Raw genomic sequence first — 18,952 nt, 5'->3', positions numbered from 1 at the left:
TCTCCCTTTTCATCTCTAGCTACTAGCTTCCTTTCACTCTCAACTAAATTCTTCTTCTTCATAAGCCTCCTCTCTGTTGATTATACTGCTTGTTTATTTACAAGCAGTAAAAGGGCACCTATGTACAAGTATATATAATAACCTGTTATAGTACTTATGAGAAGCTTATGAGACACCCAGTTTGAAATGTTTAAAGGCAACTGGTGATTCAGGACTGAAGTTTAGAAGAGTGAGGTTGGATATCTACATCCATAAATCATAAGCATAGAAATTATAATGAAATGTATGGAAGTTGCTGAGGTCACTATGAATGAGAATGTATGAACAGAAAAGGGTCCAGGACAAAGCCTTGGGAAAATCCACAGTTGGATGTGATACAGATGTTGAACCAGCAAAGGAGACGGAGAAAGAACAAACAAGTAGTAGATTAACTAGGAAAGAGAACCATTATAACAATATAAAAAGGGAAAAAAAATTGAGGAGGTCACTGTCAGATGAAGCAGAAATCTAGAAGGATGAAGACTGAGAAAATACCATTAGACTGTACAATTAAGAGATTGCTTAATCTCTTAATTTGGGTTCAAGGATGTTCAAGGGCATATATAAAGGGGTCAACTTTAACAAGGAGAAATGTTACTTTATAGTAAGATACTGGAAAAAGGAAAAGAAAGAATGAAGGAAGGATAAAGTCAAGCATTTTGAGATTAAGAGAAATGGAGAATGAGCTCAATGAAAATAGCCTAAATTATCTGAGTAAGTATCTGAGGTCTTAAGCTAATAGATTATGTATTACACATGTTCTGGATGATGTGCTTTATGTCACTTTTTGTGTGTGCAAATCACTGTTGATGTTATGTGGCAGTCTATTTATACCCATTGTGCAGTTTTCCATTCCCCTTTGGGGTCATCTGATATTGTTATTTTTCTAAGATCACAGTATTCTATTATTCATAGTTATATAGCACAACCAGGAGAATACTGGTATTGAAAAGATGGGCTTTTATGGTAGCAAATAACTTGTGATTATGGAATGTGTTGTACAATTTCCCAAATGCATTCCATCTTAATGTCTTATTATTCAAATTCTGGACTCAGTTCATGGTCTATCTCTAGTGCACTGTCTCTCTCTTACACACACACACACACACACACACACACACGTACGACAACACACATGCATGCATACAAATGTATATTATTTACTCATATCCATTCACCCACAGAATAATTCAATGATTTATTCATGTAAAAATATGTCATATGCTAGATACATGTATTCTTTAGTTTATTTTCTTGTGAATAAGTAAGCCACTATTTCGAGTGATCATGAAATCTCACTCAGTTACTATAGTATACTTTATTTTTACAGTACCGTATTTTTACAGTATATTTCTACATGACAATGTCAAATACTTTTGGGGAGCATGTTTTGTTACTGAAATTCAATACATTTTAACCAATTATTTTTGTAGCACTTTTATCTATCATAATAGCCTATACTACCTTAACATATACACAAAAGATACATTACTGTAGAGAAAGTTTAGAGCTTGCATTGTAATGGGCTTATTACAAATGTATTTTCATAGGATCACAGATTTAGGGGTGAGTGGACCTTAAAAGTCATCTCATTTTATAGAGGAGAAAAATCAAAGTCCACAGTGGGTGAAAAGGCTTGAGTCAGATCACACATGCAATTGATGAAAAGCTGGAATTTGAATGAAAGTAATCACACAGTGTATATGCCACTACCTTGGGCTGCCTCAAAATTAGGACAGAATACGTAAATGGGCCTGCTCTCTCTCAGTATTTTGAATTCCGAGTCTATTCTCAGAAAACTGGAAACTATTGATGTGGAAGCTGCTGTAGAAAAGCAGACCCAGTAATCACTGTTGGTAAGGCCTTACTTTGCCCTAACCATTTTAGAAGGCAATCTGGGATCATGCTACATAGGTACCTAAAATGTCTATGCTCTTCGGCTGAGAGATCCTTGGACTACGCATATAGCTGAAAGAAGTCAAAGCCAATAGGAAAGATCTTTTATGCAAAATATTGATAGTAGTACTTGTAGTATCAAAAACTGAGGAATGACTAAAGTAACTGTGGAACATGAATATAACAACATATTATAAAGAACTAAAAAATTGTGAATATGGGGTATTACTGGGTTATCAGAAATTTTATAAATATGAAAAATTCAGAGATGTATGAAAAATAATAACTTTTGATAAGTCAGTTTTCTAGAATTAAGTCCCTGATTTTATGATCTTTTTCAGTTCTGAAATAAGGGCTAAGTCCAAGAGATATATGATCAAACAAATGAAGAGTGGAAAAATGGTTGCAACTCACCCTTCTCTTAATAGCCAACAGTGAAATTTGTCTCTGAAAAAACTATACCTACTATCATTCTCTATTACTCCCACACTTATCTCCACTTCCTTCATTTAATATAGTACTTAATCTTTCCACTTTGAAGATAGGTAAATTCTCAGGGAAGTTTATAATCTAACTGTGCTCATATTCTTTCATAAATCCTACACTGTCTTTCCTGATATTTATACTCAAAACACTGTTTCAGGTGCTATTTGGAAATTTCCTCTCTCTATCTTCTAGGGCAGTTTTGTGGTAAAGTGGATAGATGCTAGGCCTGGAGTCAGAAAGACCTGAATTCAAATCTAACCTGAGACATTTACTAACTGTGTGACTCTGGGCAAGTCACTGAACCCTGTTTGCCTCAATTTTCTCATTTCTCAAAAAATGGCAAACCACTCTAGAATCTTTGCCAATAAAACTTCAAATGGCTTCAAAAAGAATAGTATACAACTAAATAACAACCATCACCTTATGACTACAATAGGAACTCATCAGAACTGACTGGTAAGAGCTCTGCTACACCCTACTTTGTTTTGGGTGAGGTGCACAAGATGACACAAAAAACATAGGATGAGCAAGCATATGGATAAGTCATGATTTTCACTGAGATCTCAATACATTATCTTTCTTCTCAAAACCATGTCTCTTTCAAATTTGCTTATTATTGACAAACCATTTTCTCAAGTTTACAACCTTTTTATCAGCTTTTGACCCCTCACTCTTTTTCATTCTGAGCTACTTTTCTATTTTTTAACTAGTACCAAAATAATTTTTTATTATTACTACTTCAATATGGTTTAAGATCTGAAAGTGCTATTCTCCTTTTCTAATCTTCCCTTGACCATTATTTCTCCATTCTGGATCTTTTAGTTCTTTCAAATACATTGTGCTATCACTTTGCCTAGTTCTTTATATTATTCCCTTGGTAGTTTAAATGGAAAAGCACTATATCCATAGATTAATTCCCATAGAATCGCTATTTTTATTATAATAGCATTGCTCAGCCATGAGTATTGATTATCTCTTCAAGTACTTAAGTTGTTCTTTATTTATTAAAAAGAACATTTTGTAACTGTATTTCAGGTAATGAGAGTGCTTTACTAAACCAACTTCCAGATAGTTTTTATGAATGGAATTTCCTTTGTTATGTTTCCTTTCTAAATTTTATTATTATAATAAACAGAAATATTGTTGAGTTTTGTGAGTTTATTTTATAACTTGATGAGCTAGTTATTATTGCAAAGGAATAGAATATCAACTTGGCCATTCCATTCCTAATTTAGCAATCACAGTTTTAATTTGATGAAAGGTTAAAAGCACTGTTTTTTTGGTCAGATTAAGATTAGAGCTTCTTAAAATAATGCACTGATCAACTATGATATATATTAAGCTCTTCTCAGCAATACAATGATCCAAGACAATTACAAAAAACTTAAGATGGAAAATGCTACCTACATCCAAATAAAAAATTAAGGAGTCTGAATGCAAAATGAAGCATACTATTTTCACTTAATTTTTTTTTTCTTATGGAAAACCCTTTTGTTCTGATTCTTCTTTCATTGCATGGCTAATGTGGAAATATGTTTAACATAATTATACATGTATAACATATCAATTTGCTTGCTGTCTTGGAGGAGGGGTAGAAAGGAGAAACATTTGGAATTAAAATTTTACAAAAATGAATGTCAAAAACTATCTTTACATGTAATCAGAAAAAAACAAATTACTATTAAAAGACAGAAAAAAGCTTAGAGTTTCTTAATCTGTGGTGTGTGAACTCAAAAAGTTTTTTTTTAAATAATTATGTTTCAATAAATTGATTTCCTTTGTATTACTAAAAATATTATTTTAAGAAAGGTTCTCTAGACTTCTTCAGACTGCTAAAGATGTCCATGACATAAAAAGGTTAAAAATTCCTCATATAGATGAATTCTACAGTCCCTTTCAGCTCTCAATCCATCAATGATCCTTCAAGATGACTTATCTCTACTAACATTAACATGAATGATGTATAGCTAGCTAGATAGACAGCTGATAGAGTTTAAAGATTTGCAAAATGCTTTATATATAAGAGCTCTATTTTATTCTCACAACAACCTCTATTATTATCTCTCCCATTTTACAGTGTAGAAACTAAGGATAAGAGAGGTTAGATGACTTGCTTAGATCACAAAATAACTAAGTATCTGAAACAAGATTCAAGTCTTCTTTACCTCCAAGTCCAGTACTCTATCCATTATGCAATATCAACTCACAAAACCAGTCTTCAGTTTCACTTAATCTCCATGTATCACAGCAAGGAAGGAAGAAGGCTATAATTGAAAATACAAGTATACTGAAAAGAGGCACAAGTATTTTTCTTATTTTATCTGAAAAGGCGAATAAACAGATTTATAAAATGAGATACTCACATCAGCATAATGACCTTTCATATCGCACCGTTCACAATGTTTTTTCCATGAAGATCTTTCAAAGCATTTGTGGGAGTAACATGCAGGCAAAAAACAATCTAAACAAAACCGAGCAGGGCAATCATATTGTATATGTCCTCTCTCAGCACACAGGCAGCAGACACGTATTTTCTGTAGAGAAGAAAATATTATGTGAAAAAACTTTAGCTTTTTATATACAAAAAAAGGAAGGGGGATGAAAACATCACAATAAATGTGTTAAATATGTAAAGACTTGTGTGGGAAGGAATCTTACAATGATAAACTATTAAGACATGAGGATCAGGTTGTGATTAAAATTTTTAAATGAATTTGAATGAAGTCTAATATATAATTCCAAAATCCATATATACATGTAATTGGTTTAGGATGTAGAATTTCTCAATAGCAATTTTATCAAACAGAATACTATTTATTTTTACTTGTGAAGTAAAATTTTTTTAATCTGACATTAAATTCTTAATATGTTTTTAAGTCAAAAACTTTTGAAAGATGTTTGACAAAAGTTATATTAGATAATACCACTAAAAAAAAAAAGCTAAAGAAGTATTCAGTCACACTGATTGAATCACATATGAACATCCATTTATTGTATGTGGTGGAGGTAGTCAGACAAAGCTTGAAAAGAACAGGCAATATCATCCACAAAAAAGTGACTAGGATAGTGAGTGGGCTGAGTACTATATGTAAGAAGTGAGGGAGCTAGAAAGCATAGTGGAGAGTGTTCTGGGCCTGGAGTCAAAAAGATCTGAGTTTAAATCCAGTCTCAGACATTTAGTGGTTGTATGAACCTGAATAAATTCCTTAAACTCTCTTTGCCTCAGTTTTCTCAACTATAAAATAGGGATGATAATAGCACCTACCTCACAGTGTTACTCTAAGGATCAGATGAGATAATAATTGGAAAGTGCTAAGCACAGTACTGGCATATAGTATGTGTTATATAAATGTTTATTTAAAAAACACCACCAGCACAAAAATTAAGACTATCTAGCCTAAAGAGAAAACTAAAGGGAGGCACGATAGAAAGATTTTTATGTAGAAAGAGCAGACTTTGTACTTTTAAAGGGAGTAAATGCTGGACAAGAAGCCAGGAACACTCTATGACCTAAGTTGTTAGTATTCAGTCTCCTCGTTTATAAAATTATTAGGTTAGACTACTTAAAATCAGGTGTTGTTAACCTTTTTGTTTCATGGACTCTAGTGAATCTTCTGTGTCCTTTTTTAGAATAATATTTCTATATGCATAAAATAAAATACATAGGATTATAAAGGAAACCAATTATTTAAAAAACTATTTCAAAGCCCTAGGTTAAGAATCCTTGGACCACATGAATTCTAATGTTCTTTCTAATTCTTTCTAATTTTTTAATATCTGGGGCAGGTAGGTGGGACAGTACACAGAGAACTGGCCCTGAAGTTGGAAAGACATGAGTTCAGCTCAGACCCCTGGATGACCCTAGGCAAGTCATTTAACCAAAACTGTCTCCACTACCCTCTCAAAAAAATTAAATTGAAAAATTTAAAAAAAAAAAAAAAAAAAAAAAAGACCCACCAACTTTTTAATATGTAAGGGCAGAATTGGAACCATATATTGAAAAATATTAAGAATATAGATTTCATCTCAGTATAAAAAAGAATTTTATAAGTTGTTCATAATAGAATAGGCTTTGAAAAGTAATTAACTCACTATCACTACAAGAATTCCAGGCAATATTGATCTACAGACTATTAGAGATATTGTATAAGAGATTCTTGCAATAATTGGTAAGACTAGAGGAGTTCTAAAGTTCTCTGATTATAACATCCCTGTAAGAATTATTGGTATTTTACCTACCTGTGGAACAGGGCAATTTTTTGACAAATGACCACGTTTTTCACAATTTCTACAGGTGACATTTTTGTCAGCGGAATAGTATCTGTTGGTTCGTTTACCAGATGATCTGTTATTACTTATTTGGGCCTAAAAAATGAAAAAAAAGAATTCTGTCATTAAGATTTGTATAAGTCAGGCATATGAACCCATTCAATTAAAAGGTAATACTTCCTGACACTGTGTAATTTAAAGACAATCCAAAAATGTAAAGAGAAAAATAAAATCTTCATGTTCGCCAAAATTCCAATGCCTTGACAAGAAAAAACAAAAAACAATACCTTTAAAATGAGTGAACCTAATGAAGAAGGTAAAAGTTTTGTAAATCCAATCAAAAGGGTATTAAACTGAAATGGAAAGAAGTATAAATTTGTCTATATCTATCAAGTTAGATACAATATCTTACAACGTAGCACCTTCTAAAAGTTTATGGACTTTTGAGACTAGGTTTTACTAAACAAGTAATCAATAAAAAAAAAAATGATCCTAGGACAACATAGAAATTTGACCATAAGTTACATTGCTTCTCTCAAGTATCTTCTCTCAAGATGAACATTTATGCACTTTGATAACAAAACTTAGGTTCAAAAAAGCTCAACTTTTCTATATTATCAGATGCACAGACAAGAGTTCTTTGACAAAAGATCTGAGGATTACTCTGGAATGCAAGTTAGCCTGTTCTATTTTGCTATAACTCCAATTACTTAGGAAAGTTTGTCTTTTCCTTACATTAAACATACACCCACCCCTTTGTAACTTCTATCTACTTATTTAGTGGGTGGACTTGAGACTAATCTTCAGTCTCTTTCTATTGTGCTACACTATAGTCTATGTCTCCTCTATCCTTAAAAAGCTCTCCCTTGTTATGTCTGTTTCTGTTGACTATGATTCTTTCTCTCCTCCTTTTCATAGATAACTCCTGAGAAAGTCCTTTTAGGGAGATTTAAGGTAGAAAACTGGAATGGTGGGGAGAGAGACTAGGCCATAAAGAGCTCTGAAAATCAGAGGATTGTACACTTTATCCAGGAAGTGGCAGACAGCTACTAAAATTTACTCAGCATGTAAATGACATGGTTAGACCTACATTTTAGAAAAATCACTTTAGGTGCTAAATGAAGATTAAAGGAGAGACTGTGGCAGACAGATCCACAAGCAGGGTCTTGAAATAATCCAGGGACTGTATACCAAGGTGTGGCAATACCAGAGAGAAGGGGGATGTATTCAAGAGATGTTGTTATGGTGAAATCAACAAGATGAAAACAGATTGGTTGGGGCTGCTGGGGTGTTGTGACACTAATGTTGCAAGCCAGGGGGACTGGGAGGATGATGGGGAATAGTAAGGAATAGGGAAGTTTGTAAGAGGGCAGCTTTTAGAAGAGAGGATAATTAGTTCAGTTCTGCACATGTTGGATTTAAGATGTTTCCTAGATATCCAGTTTGAGATGTCTGAAAAGCAGTTGAAAATATCAGATCGAAGGTCAGCTGTGAGTTTAGGGTAAATCTGGATAGGTAGATCTGAGAATCAATAGCACAGAGATGATAATTATTTCCAAAGGAACTGACAAGATCATCTAGTGAAACAGAATAGAGGGAGAGAGCCCTTTGGGACACCATGGTTGGTGGATATGTCTTGGATAAGGATTCAGCAATGAAGACTGAGAGGGAACATTCAATTAGGTAGGAGAACCAGAAGAAGGTAATATTCCAGAAATTAGCAAGAAGAAAGTATTAAGAAAAAGAAAATGATCAACAGTATCAAAGGCTGCAAAGAGGTCAAGAAGAATGAGGTTGAGAAAAGGTCAATGGGTTTGGTAAGTAGGAGATCACTGGTAATTTTGGAGAAGTAGTATCAGGGAAGGATGCTGTCAGAAGCTGGAATGTAAAAAGCAAGAAGAGAGGCAGTGGAGGCATCTGTTGTAAATGACCACCTCAAGGACTTAGGCCACAAGGAGCAGAAGAGATATAAAATAGCGATTAGTAGGGACCAAAGGATCAAGTGAAGGGGGTTTGAGAGTGGGGCAGATGTGGGCATATCTATAGGCAACAGGAAGGAGTCAGGAGATAGGGAAAAATTGAATACCAGTGAGAGTGGGGATGACGGGACAACCCCAGGCAGGATAGAACACAATCATTTTGGAGGTATCCTTGGCAAAGAGCGAGGTAATACTTCTTTGTGAGATGGGGGATGTAGGAAATAGTGGCAGAATCCACCTGAGTGATGTAAGATGAAGGGGGAGAAGAGGGAGCTCTTGGAATAGGCTGGGATCCTACTCTCTCCCGTCTACTTCTTCTTAGTTGCTTCTTCATCATTCATATAATAATCCATATCTCTGTTCCACAAGGATCCGTAAATCACAGATCTATATATATAGCCACAGTACTTCATCTAAGTCTGAATCACAAATCACTTCACAGACAATCCACACTGGAGTCCCAGGGACATCTCAAATTCAACATGTTCAAAAAACCAATTCATCTTAAAAAAAAAATTACAAGTCTATCTTTTTATTTAGCACTTAATACCAAATGAGTATGTCACACATACAAAAAGTAAATCAGAAGTGTTGTGTAGAAAAAATGAAAATCTCTATTACGTAGAACTTAATTTTTAAAAGTATATAATAAATTAAATATGTAATTTTCAAAGCTGTCCTCAATGACTCCTTTTGTTCTCTTTTATAAGTTAAAAAAAAAATGCTTCAGTTTTTCTTTCCTCTTTCTCACAACTCTATCTCTTTCTTTCACACCTCTCTCTCCCCCATTGGAAAAAAAGAAAAGAAAAACAAAACCTACTACAAATATGCATAATTGAGCAAAACAAATTCACACATAAGTCATGTCTAAAAATGTATCTCATTATGCATTTTGAGTTTATCATACCTCTATAAGAAAGCAGAGAACATGCTTCATCATTAGTTCTTTGGAGGAGTAGTTGTTCATGGCACTGATCAGAGTTTTTCAAAATTATTATGGCATTGATCAAGTTTTTCAAAATTATTTGTCTTTATAATGTTTTTATTATACAACCTTTTTCTGATTCTGTACACTTCATTCTGAACATTAGTTCATACAAAAATATTTAAGCTACATTTGTTTAGTCATTTAACAATTTAAGTTTTTTGTTTCCAATTCTATTATCACAAAAAATGCTATTAGATATATTTTCATGTACTTAGGCCTTTCTTTTTATAAATAACCTCCTTGGGATTTTTGCCTAGCAGTGGAATCTCTGGGACAAAAGATAAAATCACTCTTACAAAAATTTTATTTACTTTTCAGAATGCTTAGATCAGTTTAAAGCTCCACCAACAACTCAATAGTGTGCCCATAATTCCCAGTGATTGCCTCCCTTCTTATCTTAATTACATTAGTTTTACTCGTGCAATAGTTTTTCAATATCTTGTATTTAAAATTATATATTTTATCTTTTGTAATTGCCTCTATTACTGTTTTTCTTATCCTCTCCCCTCTATCTACCAATCCACCAACCTATACATACAGTTATGAAGAGTGTATGATATTCTTCTTTGGAAGTATATCTGTTAAGGCCTTTTTTTTGTATGTGTAATATTAAGAAACATGATGACACTGTCCTGGTCTGAAATTCTTGGTCTCAACCGAAGGAAAAAAACTTATTAAGGCTTAAGCAATGCCAAGGAAGTAAAACTGTTCCCAAATCTAAAGCTTCAGTTTTATCAAATACATTATAGTTTTTGTAATAGAAACTTCAATTGAATACAAGAAGAAAACTTGATTCTTTAAAACCTTGATGACAGTGATAACCAATCTCTATACTCTCTGGACCAAAACAGTTCTAGGAAGATAAGGGTATAGTCATGCTATGGTTACTACTGTTCAGTTTAAGCAATTTAAAAAGTTCTAAAGCCTAAATAATATATCTTTCTCATCTTGTTGTGCAATTCTATCTTTGTTTTCATGGTCAGTATAAAATGTAAGAAGACATGCTTAGGGCAATATTTAAAATAAGCATGCAAAGTTGCTTTGGAGCCTTTATCCCAGTTTTTCTAAGAAACCTTGTAAAGTACTTGTAAAGTACTAAACAGTCTCTGACATATATTGGCTAAAAATGCAAACCAAAGGATTTTTCTTCCTTAACTCTATTTTTTTTAATGGTATGGTTCTTAATATTCAGGTCATGTATCTAACATACATATCGATAATAACGTATCTAACGTATATATCAATAAGATGTTGGTCTAAAATCTATTTTTTCCCAGATAATTTCTTACGTTTTCAGTTTTGTCAAATGTTGAGTTCAATTATTTCAGATTCTTACTCAATTACCATTCCACTTAATTTTTAAATAGCACCAAATAATTTTTATGATTACTCTTTCATTATATAGTTTGTGATCTAAGAGTTCTAAGCCTAGCTTCATTCTTACCTTATTTCATTATTACCTCTGGATATTTCAATCTCAAAGTAAACTTTATGATGATTCTGTCAAGCTCTATAAAGTAGCTCTTTCGGTAGAATTCATTCTTTTAATATTGTTGTTTTATTACAGTGTCATGGCTCAGATAAGAGTACTAAATATTTTTCCAGTGATTTAAATTTTTCTTTGTTTCTTTAAGTACTATTTATAATTAAATTAACACAGGTATAAATTTGCTTTGGAAAAATATTTTATGAACTTTGTAATTATTCTGAATGGTACTTTCCTTTTAATTATTGCTTGGATTTTGTTATTCCCCATCTTCACTCAGCCGAATGCAAAAAGGAATGAAGACATCAGATCATGATAATAATCCAAAGTTGAAGGTTGGCAGAGCAACATCAATATTGGTCTCAGGAGAATAGGACAGTGTAGAATCAAACTGGTTGACCAAGGGGTCTTAAGAAAGGAAAGGGAGAAGAGAGTAGCTAATACAGGGATGATGGCCTGGCAAAAAACTGAGGGGTAAAGGGACTGAAGAACCCAGTGAAGAACAATGATCTTATTGATCTTGAGTGATGACAACCTTAATGGAGAAAAGATATCCTTATTTTATTCTTGTATTTACTGTGAAGGCTTCTATTATTTTCCCATTGCAAATATTGAAAAGATCATCTTATGCCTATGTTTTTTAAGGTTTACAGAATAAATATTCTGTTTTGTATTTTATTTGAGATATTTTTCTGTATCCATTGATATAATCATGCAATTCTGGAAGTTTTAATTTTAAATATAATTATATTAACTGTTATTCTAATAAACCGTCTTTGCCCTCCAGGTTTAAGTCTAACTTGATTAAAAAATGATTGCTGAATAAACAAAATAATATTTTGGCCAGGATTTTATTTTTTAAATTTGAATTGATATTTCTTAAAGATATCAGATTTAGAATTTACTTTCTTTGCTTTATACTTCTCTGGCTTAGTAAATATTAAGACTATGTATTCATGCAAAAGATATATCTTTTGTTATATAATAAATAACATATAATGTGTGTGTGTGTGTTATAACATTTAACAGTGGTCAATCACTGTTATAGATAAAGAGTTTGGCCTAGAATCTGGAAAACCTTAATTCAACTTGGATCTCAGATACACCCTACTTGTATGACTCTGCACATATCATTTAACCTGTTTAACTCAGTTCCTTCATTTGCAAAACAGGTATTATAAAAATAACACCTATCTTTAAAAGTTACTATAAGGCTAAAATATAATAATATTTATAAAGCATTTTGCCAACCCTGAAGCACTACTAAAATGGTAACTATTATTTAATGGGATCAGGGGATCCATGAGGGGTGGAGATAGGGGGAAGGGTAGAGATGAGAGACAGAGAAGGAGGAGGAGTATAAAACTGTGTGTGAATAAGTGTGTGCACACATTTCATAGCCAGTACATATCTGAGGCTGGATTTGAACTCAGGTCCTATGCCAGGGCTGATAATTTATCCATTGCACTATCTAGCTGTCCCTAATCAATTTTTAAAATTCAGGATTTAAAAAATAGATCATTTTTACATACAAAGTACAACACCTAAAAAACTGTAAAAGAAAAAAAAAATAACTTCTATCAATTTACTTAAGGAAAAAAAGCGTATAATGCATATTCAGTACATTAGTTTCAAAACTCTCCTTCTCATTTTTATACTCTTTTCTAACCATCTCTCCAATACTGACTTTTCCTCTTGAGTTTGGCCTGTTTCAGTAAGGTAATCTCTGTGTGTGTACAGTGTGAGTATGTGTTCTCCCATCCTCCATCCAGCTGAGAACAGAACGAGATTCGCTTGATGCTTATTATTCTCCTCCCTCTATGTTTGTCTCATGCATCCAAATTATGAGAAACAGCAAATCCCATCTACTTATTCTTCCTTTCTATACAGATGTATCCCTTTTACTCTCCAAATTCTTAGAGCAGAACCAATCACCCACAGATGCTCTAGTTTTCTTATTTAATTCCCTCAATACCATTCGAAGATATTAATGTTCTGAAGGAACACATTTCTTCTTCCTTTCAGTGTGTTAGGATTATATCATCAGCTCTTTCAATTGTGCAACTAAATTTCCCTGGGTCTTATTTTTAAGTATTTTAAAGTTACTTCTTACTTCAGGCTTTTTATCAAATATATCTGAAAATTCTCTATTTTATCAAAGGTCTCTTTTTCTTTGGTAGGACTATATTTAACTTTGCAGAATAGCATTTTCTGCTTAAAAACCTATATCTTTTTCTTTTTAAAAAAAAATTATTCCAAAATTTTAAATTTAAATTTATAATAGTAGCTGCCAGGTCTTTTGTGATCTTTATTATGGTCCTTTGATATCTGAATTCCTTCTTTTTGGTTACTCACATTTTTTCATTAGTAGTTGAGCTTAGGTTTGCAGAGTAAGAAATTTTTGGGCTAAAGCTTTTCAGAATATACAATTCTACATCATTCTACATATTCTAATAGGTGTTAAATAATTCTGTTAACCTTACTTTTATGGTTGGATGTCTTTCTCTTGGCAACTAGCAAAATCTGTCACCGCCACCATTAAATTTAACCATTCTGGATGTATTTTAGAGTTTGAAATATATTTTTCCAGTTTACTTTTTTTTTTTTTAATATTCTTAAGTTCAGAGTAATTTTCTTGCCCTACTTCCTACATTAAGTTGTTATTATTATTATTATTTTTTAATTGTCTCAGATTTCAGGGAATCCTATCATATTTAAGTTGTCTATGGACATCCTGTATTTGAGGTCAATGCCTTTGGTTTATACAGATATGACATGTTTAGTGTAATTGCCATTTTCTTCTCTTTTGGCAAATCTTCCTCTTTTTTTTTTGATGCTGGGGTTAAGTGACTTACCCAGGGTCACACAGCTAGGAAGTGTTAAGTGTCTGAGACCATATTTGAACTCAGGTCCTCCTGAATTCAAGGCTAGTGATCTATCCATTGTGCCACCTAGCTGCCCCAAATCTTCCTCTTTTTCAGCATTTTCATATTCCAAATCCATTCATCTTTCTTTTCTTAGGAGAAACTCTTCACTAAGGAGAAAGATGTGTGCATTTTCCCCCCTTTAAATATTGTTTTTATTTCTGCATTGAGAGCTACAACTTTTAATATTAATCCCTAATTTCTTTTCTTATAGTGTTAACTTTTGAACCATTCTGGAATTTCTTGATGTTATTCCAAGCTTTCTCAGAATTCTCCTTAGCTGGAGAAGAAAATTAGGACCACTTGTGCTGAGGTAGTAGATATGCTAGCAAAGTGCCTATAGCAGGAACAAATCCTAATATGGGGACTATATATATATATATATATATATATATATATATATATATATATATATATATATATATATATATATATATATATATATATATATATATATATATATATATATGTATATACATATATACACACACATGTATATATATATATATATATATATATAGACACACATGTATATATATATATATACACACACATATATATATATATATACACACATGTATATATATGTATATATATATATATCTCTGATTAGGTTTGCACATTCTTACTGGGTATGAAGAATGGTAAAGGAAGGTTTTTGAGTAAGGAAAGTAAGCTTTTAAGAATGAGCTTAGTATGGTGTTAATTCATAATTTTACACTATTAGTGATCAATTTATTTCATTAATTCAACTATAACTATTCTACATCTACTACAAAATTTCTTTTAGGAGCTTTTGATAGTTGTCCTTGGCAACCTAGCTTTCCATTCTGTTAGTTTCTTGACCCATAGATCAATATGTTTCTTTTTCTGAGGATTTTGTTAACACTTCCCTCTATCTGTCATTTGTGCTTATAATTAATTTTGTTGAATAATTAAAATGTCTCTAATGGAGGTTATTTCATATTGCCTCCAGACTGACAACATTCTTCTTTTCCCATGTTTTTTTTTTTTATTGTAAAAGACCCCAACCAACTAACTTGAACTAAAAAGTGAGCAAAATACATTTATGACATCACACACACACTCCAAAAGAGTCCTGACTTCATCTTATTCTTCATTCATACTACTTAGTAAAAATTGAAATTTTAAAAAGCTCTATATTATTCAAATTGATATAAACTATCTAAGAAATATTCTTTAATCTTTCTCCTTCAAAATATAAAATGATTCTACCATTTAACAAGATGAATGTTATTAATCTGAAACACCTGTCACACCCTAATTATAGACTAACCATTTCCTTCCCTAAATATAGACTAACAGCTATTTCCTGTGTCATTCTTGTTAAAGTACTAGTGCCAATTCATGTAGGGACACACACTTCCATAGTAATGCATATGCCCCAAACCACAGAACTTTATTCTATTCATCAAGAGATATAGGGAAAAGAACCTCAATTTCTTAATTTGTAAATGAGAGGTTAAGACCAGAGAAACAGGATCATAACACTTAGAACTGAAAGGGTTCTTAGAAATTATTTAGTCCAATTCTCTCAATTTACAAACAAAGGAAGCAAGACCCAGAGGAGAAATGATAGCAAAGTACAATATTTAGGGTCCCTTTCAGCTAAACAATGTTTATAATTTTATTGTAATTCAGTTAGGATGAAAAAGTTGACTTAATTTAGAGCTATGAAAGTAAATGTGATTCATGTAAATAGATCTTGAATGTCATTTATAATATTTAAAATATATTAAATTAAGACAACTCTGAGATACCACTACACACCTCTCAGATTGGCTAAGATGACAGGAAAAGATAATGATAAATGTTGGAGGGAATGTGGGAAAACTGGGATGCTGATACATTGTTGCTGGAACTGTGAATGCATCCAACCATTCTGAAGAACAATTTGGAACTATGCTCAAAAAGTTATCAAACTGTGCATACCCTTTGATCCATTAGTGTTAATACTAGGCTTATATTCCAAAGAGATCTTAAAGAAGGAAAAGGGACCCACATGTGCGAAAATGTTTGTGGCAGCCCTTTTTGTAGTGGCTAGAAACTGGAAACTGAGTGGATGCCCATCAATTGGAGAATGGCTGAATAAATTATGGTATATGAATGTTATGGAATATTATTCTATAAGAAACAACCAGCAAGATGATTTCAGAAAGGCTTGGAGAGATTTGCATGAACTGATGCTGAGTGAAATGAACAGGACCAGGAGATCATTGTATACTTCAACAACAATACTATATGATGATCAATTCCGATGGATGTGGCCATTTTCAATGATGAGAGGATCCAAATCAGTGCCAATTGATCAGTAATATATAGAACCAGCTATATCCAGAGAAAGAACACTGGGAAATGAGTGTGGATCACAACAAAGCATTTGCACTCTTTCTGAAATTGTTTGCTTACATCTTTGTTTTTCTTCTCAGGTTATTTTTACCTTCTTTCTAAGTCCATTTTTTCTTGTGCAACAAGATAACTGTATAACTATGTATACATATATTGTATTTAACATATACCTTAACATATTTAAGAGGTATTGGACTACCTGCCATCTAAAAGAGGGGCTGGGAGGGAGGAGGAGAAAAGTTGGAACAGAAGATTTTGCAAGGGTCAATGTTGAAAAATTACCCATACATATGTTTTGTAAATAAAAAGCTATAATAATAATAATAAAAAGAAATATATCTTACCTCTAGATCTTTATCACTGATGAACCAATTTACATCACTTTTGTCTGAAAAACAAAAATAAATGTTAAATTAATTTATTACACATTAAATATTATTTTGCATTAAAAAAGTTAGGTTGAATAAACATGGAAATTTAATTGTCAACTTCTTCCAATGAATATTTGTTTATGATATCAATTCTAAACATTAACAAGAATCCTATGGCTCTTCAAAGTATTTATACAGATATACTGCAAAGCCACCATGACTGAACCCCAACAGAACTTGTTTAAATTAAAGATGGAACCAACCTTCCTGATTTCTAACTGGCTTCTACTTTACATGGTGTATTCATGAATTTAAAATCAGAATTGTCTCATCACATTAGTATTATCACTTCCCCATTGGGAAGTATACAACTTAATGCTAGCACTACAGAACTTCAAATCTACTATACTACAGTATAAAAAGAAGCCAAACCCTTCAGTTAGTCAATGGCTAGGCTAGCCTTTAATTTTAATATGTAAAATATGAAGGATGTAAGGACAAAATCTACTTTTTAATATAGTACCTTCTTTATATAGTACCCCCCCCCCTCTTTGTAGTTCCATTGTAAATTGTAAATGGCTGTTACTTTTTCAGCCCATGTCTGCTGGCAACATGTTAGAAGGGTACTATGACTAATGCAGAGGCTGGGATGTAAACAAAGGGCTGTTTACAGGGTTGTCTTTTTTTTTTTTTTTTTTTTAAGCAATGGAAAGAGTCTTTCACTTTACTCCTCCTACCTTATTCCTCTATCTCAAATATACCAATCCAGCCTGACTAGTTACTTTATTCTATTCCATTGAAAGGAAATTTGAAGAGCCATGAAGTAATCTACATTGCTCCAGGCCTATGAGCAGTAAAAAATGTCTTATAGATATATTCTAAAATAAAGTACTTTTACTAAGAACACCAGATTGCTTAAAAAAAAAAAAAAAAAAAAAGACCAACTCAGAGGAAGGCAGAGATGTTTCCCTGATGATTATGTCCTTTGTAAGTTTGGAAGCAGCAACAACACAGTAGAAGGAAGAATACATTAAAGAGCAGCTGCTTTTATTTTTCCTGTCATCACCACCCACACTAATCAATAGTCAAAGGATCCATTTAGCCTAGGCATCAACTTATAATGCTGAACATCATCTTTGTTATCTCTGTGTGCTTCTTAAGCTTCCACAACATTTGCAAGAAATTTAAATTTTAGCCATCTTGGGATTATAAAAGATAAAAGATGCCAATGATATATAAAATACCTTCACCAGCAAAAATATTGTAATGAATACAGTTTAGCTTCAAAAGGTCAAATGTACTGTATTTAAAATGTTATCCCTGAATTTAGTAATATTCCAGATTATACAATGACAATTCACAAATAACTTACTGCACATTTTTAATAAATACAATGGAACTAGCAATTTCCTTCATGAGGTTTTGACTATTTATTGGATTGATATGATAGTGTTTCCTGTTCTGTTTTTTGTTGTTGTGCTTTTGTTTTTTTTTTTGGCTGAAGCAATTGGGGTCAAGTGACTTGCCCAGGATCACACAGCTAGGAAGTGTTAAGTGTCTGAGGCCAGATTTAAAGTCAGGTCCTCCTGACTTCAGGGCTGATGCTCCATCCACTGCACTACCTAGCTGTCCCATGACAGTGTTTCTTAACCAATACTTTGGGGAAAACACTTTGGTGTTGATTTAAAGCAAATTAATCTTTCTGTAACTCTGGAATATTCAGGGACCCTAAGTGCCTTCCCCTTGTCATTTCTACTCCCTCTTGGATGTTAAATAATAAGATTCATGGCAGATGCTTACTGTTTATTTCCTGACAGTATTTTTAACCCTAACCACCAATCTATTAATTCATTTCAAAAAATTCAGGTTCAAAAAATAAAACAACAACAAACCCCACACATTCTATATTCTACTTTTCTTATACATTTTGTCCCCAAAAGGTGTGTGTACTTGTATAGCGTCCAAATCAAAGTATTCCCTATAGGTATTGAGACCCTTCAGATGTTAGAGCAATCCAAGAATATTGCCAAGCCTTATTAAAAAGAGCTCATCCTAAATATCCACACAAGAAAAAACCAAGTACATTAAGAATGCCTACTAGTCATACTTATTTGTTGATCCATCAGTATATAGAGCCTAGGCAA

At 32.6% G+C, this 18,952-nt stretch overlaps 1 protein-coding gene across 3 annotated transcripts in view; it reads right to left on the bottom strand.

Annotated features, from left to right (window-relative positions):
- The window catches only part of ZCCHC7 (zinc finger CCHC-type containing 7), a 269,021-nt gene that overhangs the window by 62,502 nt on the left and 187,567 nt on the right, over nucleotides 1-18,952 (bottom strand). For all 3 annotated transcript variants that reach the window (XM_074281762.1, XM_074281764.1, XM_074281763.1), the window contains exons 3-5: nucleotides 16,782-16,825; nucleotides 6,661-6,786; nucleotides 4,785-4,955 (exon numbers count right to left, since the gene is read on the bottom strand). In XM_074281762.1, coding sequence (XP_074137863.1) covers nucleotides 4,785-4,955; nucleotides 6,661-6,786; nucleotides 16,782-16,825 — 341 coding nt within the window. The remainder of the gene's footprint in view (nucleotides 1-4,784; nucleotides 4,956-6,660; nucleotides 6,787-16,781; nucleotides 16,826-18,952) is intronic.

This window comes from Sminthopsis crassicaudata, chromosome 1 (assembly GCF_048593235.1).
Source record: "Sminthopsis crassicaudata isolate SCR6 chromosome 1, ASM4859323v1, whole genome shotgun sequence".
In the NCBI taxonomy this organism is placed as follows: Eukaryota; Metazoa; Chordata; class Mammalia; order Dasyuromorphia; family Dasyuridae; genus Sminthopsis; species Sminthopsis crassicaudata.
Note: the sequence above shows the minus strand (reverse complement) of the source record. Positions and strands in the feature narration are given on the sequence as shown.